The 6,160-nt window shown below is 42.3% G+C and overlaps 1 protein-coding gene across 4 annotated transcripts in view; it reads right to left on the bottom strand.

The window, feature by feature from the left end:
- Positions 1–1,212: 1,212 nt before the first annotated feature.
- The window catches only part of LOC1278674 (modifier of mdg4), a 58,718-nt gene continuing 53,770 nt past the window's right edge, over positions 1,213–6,160 (bottom strand). For all 4 annotated transcript variants that reach the window (XM_061656134.1, XM_061656175.1, XM_061656154.1 and 1 more), the window contains one exon: positions 1,213–1,768. In XM_061656134.1, coding sequence (XP_061512118.1) covers positions 1,569–1,768 — 200 coding nt within the window. In that variant the 3' untranslated portion in view covers positions 1,213–1,568. The remainder of the gene's footprint in view (positions 1,769–6,160) is intronic.

The raw sequence follows: 6,160 nt of genomic DNA, 5'->3' as shown, positions 1-6,160 counted from the left end.
AAAAGATTGATCTCACAAGACTTCAAAACCTGTTTCATGTCATTGATATACATTATAAACAAAATTGGTCCAAGAACACTTCCTTGCAGAACTCCAAGGGTATATTCTATAGGCTCTGATATAGGCTCTCCATAAACTGTTCTCTGAGTTCTGTTTTTTTTAATAATTTTTGAACCAATTGAGCTCCTTCCCCATAATACCAAAACGCCTTAAGGTCAACAGCAATAACAGTCTATAATCTCAGTAGTTTAGTGCGGTGCTTTCCCGATAAAGTAGTTTTAGTCGTTTCACGTGTCATTTCATTTGTCTAAGGTGCATTCATGTCAGGTTTCATAGGTAAGGATTCATATTGCCCTGGAATGGAATATTAGTATCGTTTTCTCAAAGGACGCAAAACACGTCATTATCGAGTCATCTCCAGTTCGCTGGCGTTGGACAGTTCGACGTCTCAAGTGAACGAAACAAATTGTAACGGAACTCAAGGCTTCTGTAACGACCTTGTATAATACGAATGTTGAATCCGTACGTTATTAACGAGTTTGTTTGAGATATATTAGTTTGATTTAGCTTATCGGCATTAATATGGTGTTCTTTATTCCGGACGTCACACGAAGCGTAAACTTTGGCGTAAACTGGATTTCAGCCATACAACCCTATAATCTTTTGACAGGAAATTTACGCTCTCCCATACAAATCTAGCGTAAACTTTTTGAGTTTACGCCTCGTGTGACGTATGTATATCACTCAGAGTGCGATAGATCTTATGTTGCTGTGGGTGATTTACCCAGCAGAAACAAAAGAAAATGTGCAATCTATAACAGCGGCAGCCTTTCGATTTTGCTTGAAATTTATTTTGTCTATATCTGTAAATGACGTACGAGCACTTATTACCATGTGCGTACCGCACACTAGCCACATGTAGAAAACCTAGCAATTCACTCCGCATTATCCGCATATCTTAGTGCACTGATGTGTGGTCTTGCCCAATAATCATATTCTTAAAGCAAGGTATCCAAGCTCGAATTTAGCTTGGAGTATGCGTTTTATGGAATATTTGCCACTATTTTTTCGTCTTAATTGTATTTTATATTAATTTTTCACTCAAAAACCCTCTAAACATTATGAAGGTACATCTGAACAGTATATCTTAGTTCGTGGACTGTTTGATCTTGTTTAGCGGATGACCAAAACAAGCAAAATAGAAAAAAATGATACTATAAAACATTTATTTTACATCATAGATAATGTTCAATCAAATTCATACAAAAACTGTACAACCTTGGTTGATTTCAATGCCCATCTTCAGCCATGAATTGATTTGCGTGCTTCAACTGGTAACACGAAACATATGCAATAGATCGCAAATGTTTTATGCAATATTATTCGTAATATGTAATATTATTCGTATTAACCAGTGTATCTATTAAACTGTATTTGGCTGATAAGATGAGTCAACACTGTGTCATATACAATACCTGTTACAATCGATAATACACGGTGATGACCCCTTGTTAAAAGCATAAGGGCAGGTAGCAACCAAGTGGCAGGATAAGACCTTAATGAGCCAATTATGATATAATTTTCTCGTGCTTCAGCTTCATATGTCGCTTGAGATTGGCCGTGCGTGACAAGATTGCCCCGCAGATAGTGCATTTTGTGAGACCCCTGTGTATATGCTGATGCATGGTGAGCGATTTCCAGGCGGCGAAGCTTTTGTCACAATCTTTGCACTTGTATCTTTTGGTTTTCAGTTTTTGTTCAAACACTTCTGCAAGAGAGAAGAGAGGAAAATGTCATATGAGCTGCTGTAAAGGTATTGGTATTGCTTGAAATGTGTCTTGAATTCGAATTCGGTCAAAGACAATAATTGTAACATGCTGGGATAATGATCCTGTAACTGAAGAATATAATGTATTCTAGGTGTGTGTTTGTGTGTGTGTGTGTGTTTATGTGTGTGTGTGTGTGTATGTGTGTGTGTGTGTGTGTATGTGTGTGTGTGTGTTTGTGTGTGTGTGTGTGTGTGTGTGTGTGTGTGTGTGTGTGTGTTTGTGTGTGTGTGTGTGTGTGTGTTTGTGTGTGTGTGTGTTTGTATGTGTGTGTGTGTTTATGTGTGTGTTTGTGTGTTTGTGTGTTTGTGTGTTTGTGTGTGTGTGTGAGTGTGTGTGTCTGTGTATGTGTGTGTGTATGTGTGTGTATGTGTATGTGTGTGTATGTGTGCGTGTGTGTATGTGTGTGTGTGTGTGTGTGTGTGTGTGTGTGTGTGTTTGTGTGTGTGTGTGTGTGTGTTTGTGTGTGTGTTTGTGTGTGTGTGTGTGTGTGTGTGTGTGTGTGTGTGTGTGTGTGTGTGTGTGTGTGTGTGTGTGTGTGTGTGTGTGTGTGTGTGTGTGTGTGTGTGTGTGTGTGTGTGTGTGTGTGTGTGTGTGTGTGTGTGTGTGTGTGTGTGTGTGTGTGTGTGTGTGTGTGTGTGTGTGTGTGTGTGTGTGTGTGTGTGTGTGTGTGTGTGTGTGTGTGTGTGTGTGTGTGTGTGAGGGAGGGGGGGGAGGTGGAGTTACAGGGCTTTTATTCCATTTTACAAATGTCCGCCATATCTGTTTTAGCAATGTCCGGTTTGAAAAGATCGATTGTCTTTCACTAACAACACAAACAAGTCAAGCCGCTTTTGTTTGGAATTCTACAATTGTCTACTTCCAACGAACAAAGGGCAGATGCAGCACGAATTGGTTTATAAGAATAAAACGGCACTTGAAGACGAAGTAGGTGCAACTAATCAAGCAATCAAAGAACCGGAATCAAAACCAAAGTATAAATTGCTTATAGGCTCTCATTGGTCGATGAACTAATGAAAAATGGTAATAACTAGGCCCATTCGGCACTGCTTGGTTTATTCCTCAAGCGTTTTTTTAGTGTGGAAATAGAAAAATAATCATTGTTAACATGTTGATTTAGTTTTCCTTCCATTATAACATTTGACAAAATTTAAAAGAAATTGTCATTTGATAAAGTAATTTGTCACATTTTTCAGACAATATGAATGACGAAGAACATTAAGCTGGAGTACCCGAAATCGCTTTCGGTCTCTTTCCAACATCTGGTAACATTTTAAGCGTTACGACATATAAATTCGCATGACGGCTTTGCTCACCGTCCACTTTTGTATCTGACGCTCAGTGATTCCCTTGAGAATGAATGAAGTAGGAAAGAAAGAACGAGAACGACATGTGTTACGCCGCTTATTGCAATGACACAAAAGAGTGATTACAGTCGCACGAGAAATTGTCGCTCTCATCGCTCTCTTGCCATGCGCTACGTTCTTCTTCTTCTATTTGGCGTAACGTCCTACGCGGACATACCGGCCTATACAGGCTTTCGAGACTTAATTCATTACCACGTGGCCGGATAGTCAATCTTTGCTACGAGGGGACGGTTCATTCTGGGCTTGAACCCATGACGGGCATGTTATTGAGTCGTCCGAGTTGACGACTGTACCACGGGACCACCATGCCATGCGCTACGTGCTCACTCGAAAATCTTTGACGTCAGGCCGGCGGTCAAAGTGCTGATCCATTATCCCGGCCTAATTGGCGGAAGTCTTCACGTCATCTTGCTACTTGGGCGTCTTCTTCTTTCATAACGTAGCGGTAACGTCAAACGGGGACATGCTGGCCAATACAGGATTTTGAGATTTATTCAGTACCACGCAACCGGATAGTCAGTCCTTGCTACGGGGGGATGGTCCATTTGCCCGCGTACACACGACGCCCAGTGGCCTGCTGATGCCCGAATGCAGAGCCAATAGCATACGATTATATCTTCACCATTAACGTAAGATGGATAGGTTTATACCACGAACGTACCCGTAAGGTATCATCAGGATCTAAAGCAGACATGTCAAACGAGCGGCCCGCGAAGGCTTTCATTCCGCGAAGAACTTTTGCAGTTAATTGAATGTAAAAGGTATTGGTTGTAGATTATAAGATAAGAAAAACGGTTGTATCAATGATTATACACTGAGGAAGAAGGTTTCAACATTTAGTCTTAATAGTTCGATTAACGAAGAGTGAAGTAAATTACAAATTGTTGCTTGTTTGAGAAGGTATTCGCGAAGATGGCATGTAGCATGTATTTTAGTAATTATTTCCTGACATTATCTTCAAGTTGGTTTCCCCACATTTTTACCCAGTTTCTGACTTTGAGGTTTTCTGGGAAGTTCGGAATCCATATATTGGAATAACGTTTTCTTCACTTCATTAATTAGAGTACTCTTAAGCTATGGTTCTACAGAAATATCTAGAAACCAAACACTTTCAAATGGCGTGAAATGTATGAGGTCAACTGAAAGATAAAAATCTCTTTTCTGTAACAAAATGGCCATGTAGCTAGCCAACATTTGCCAATGTAGTGCCAAACCACCCCGTGGGGCTTATACTGGGTTAAATTTTATTAAGTTTGTATAAAAAGCATCCTGCCTACAAAAAGTATTTTCGAGCAATCACTTCCTTAATACCACCTACAAGATTTTGTCCCGGATCCTGTTCAGCAGAATTGCGCTCCTTACTACAAATTTCGTCGGCAGCTACGAAGCTGAGTTTGTTGGAGGCATATCCACCACCGACCAAATTTTCACTCTACGACAGATCCTTCAGAAGTGCCGACAGTGCCAGATCCCTACGCACCACTTCAAGGCGGCCTACGACACCATAGACCGAAATGAGCTATGGAGCATCATGCAGCGGTACCATTTCCCTGGGAAGTTGATCCGGCTGTTAGAGGCCACCATGAATGGGGTGCAGTGCAAGGTGAGAGTATCGAACTTGACGTCGGAATCGTTCGAATCTCACAGGGGTCTGAGGCAAGGTGACGGACGCTCCTGTCTGCTCTTCAACATCGCCCTGGAAGGTGCCAATCGTGGCGCGGGGCTAGACAACGACATCCGTGGCACGATCCTCTACCGATCTCTCCCGTTTCTTGGCTTCGCGGATGACATCGACATCATCGGCAGGACAACAGCGAAGGTGCGTGAGGTGTACACCCGACTCAAACGCGAAGCAGCAAGAATTGGATTGATAATCAATGCGACGAAGACGAAGTACCTGCTTGCCGGTGACTCAGAACATCTGGGAAGCAATGTATTTGTTGACGGCGACAGTCTCGAAGTGGTAAAGCAGTTTTGCTATCTCGGGACGGTCGTTACTTCGGACAACGACATCAACAGCGAAATCCGGAGACGCATTGTTCAGGGGAATCGTGCATATTATGGGCTTCACCAACTGCTGAGATCCATAAGACTTCAAGCCCGCACGAAATGTGAGAAATATCGCACATTGATTCGCCCTGTGGTCCTCTATAGACACGAGTCCTGGATCATATGAGCGGAAGATGCAAACGCTCTGGGCGTGTTTGAGCGGCGCATCCTACGGACCATCTTTGGTGGCGTGTTCGAGCATAAAGCGTGGAGGAGAAGGATGAACTACGAGCTTGCTAAGCTGTAGGGCGAACCGAGCATCCTGAAGTTGGCGAAGGCTAGTAGGATACGATGGCTGGGGCATGTTATGAGAATGCCGGACTCATGCCCCTACAAGATGGAGTTCGACAGCGAACTCGATGGCTGGACCAGGTGAAGCGAGACCTGTCGGAAATCGGGTTTCTACATGGATGGCACAGCATCCAGGACAACGATTGTTGACCGGGCCATGTCACACCGACGTGCTCGTGAGCAGGCCAACAAGAGAGAGACAGACAGAGAGAGAGTGAGATAAAATGCTTCGATTATAGCTTCCTGCTTTAGGGGTTTATGTTTGGTAAGTTTAAAAGAGCTCATAATGAGAAAAAAATTGAGTAGCACGCTTAGCAATATTGAAATTATCAAGACATCGAATACGACAAAACATCAGCCGAAAAGATTACATCCGGTGTTTTCCTTAATACGCACAGTGCAATGGAAAGTCATTTAATATATAATAGAATGATGTCAAAAACTCGGCAATACTCTCTTCAATGTGCTTCATGCCACCTTAAGCTCTGTTTACAGGTCGAGGTAGAGTGTACGTGAAATTGCTTGATTATTTTTTATTATTTACATTAAAATCTGACAAAACAGTCGTTCTGTCGCCGAGGAATAAAGTTCAAATCAAAATCAATTTACGGATTTTATCATACTAGC

The sequence above is a fragment of the Anopheles gambiae genome, chromosome X, assembly GCF_943734735.2.
Source record: "Anopheles gambiae chromosome X, idAnoGambNW_F1_1, whole genome shotgun sequence".
Classification (NCBI taxonomy): domain Eukaryota; kingdom Metazoa; phylum Arthropoda; class Insecta; order Diptera; family Culicidae; genus Anopheles; species Anopheles gambiae.
This window is presented reverse-complemented; position numbering and strand designations above follow the sequence as displayed.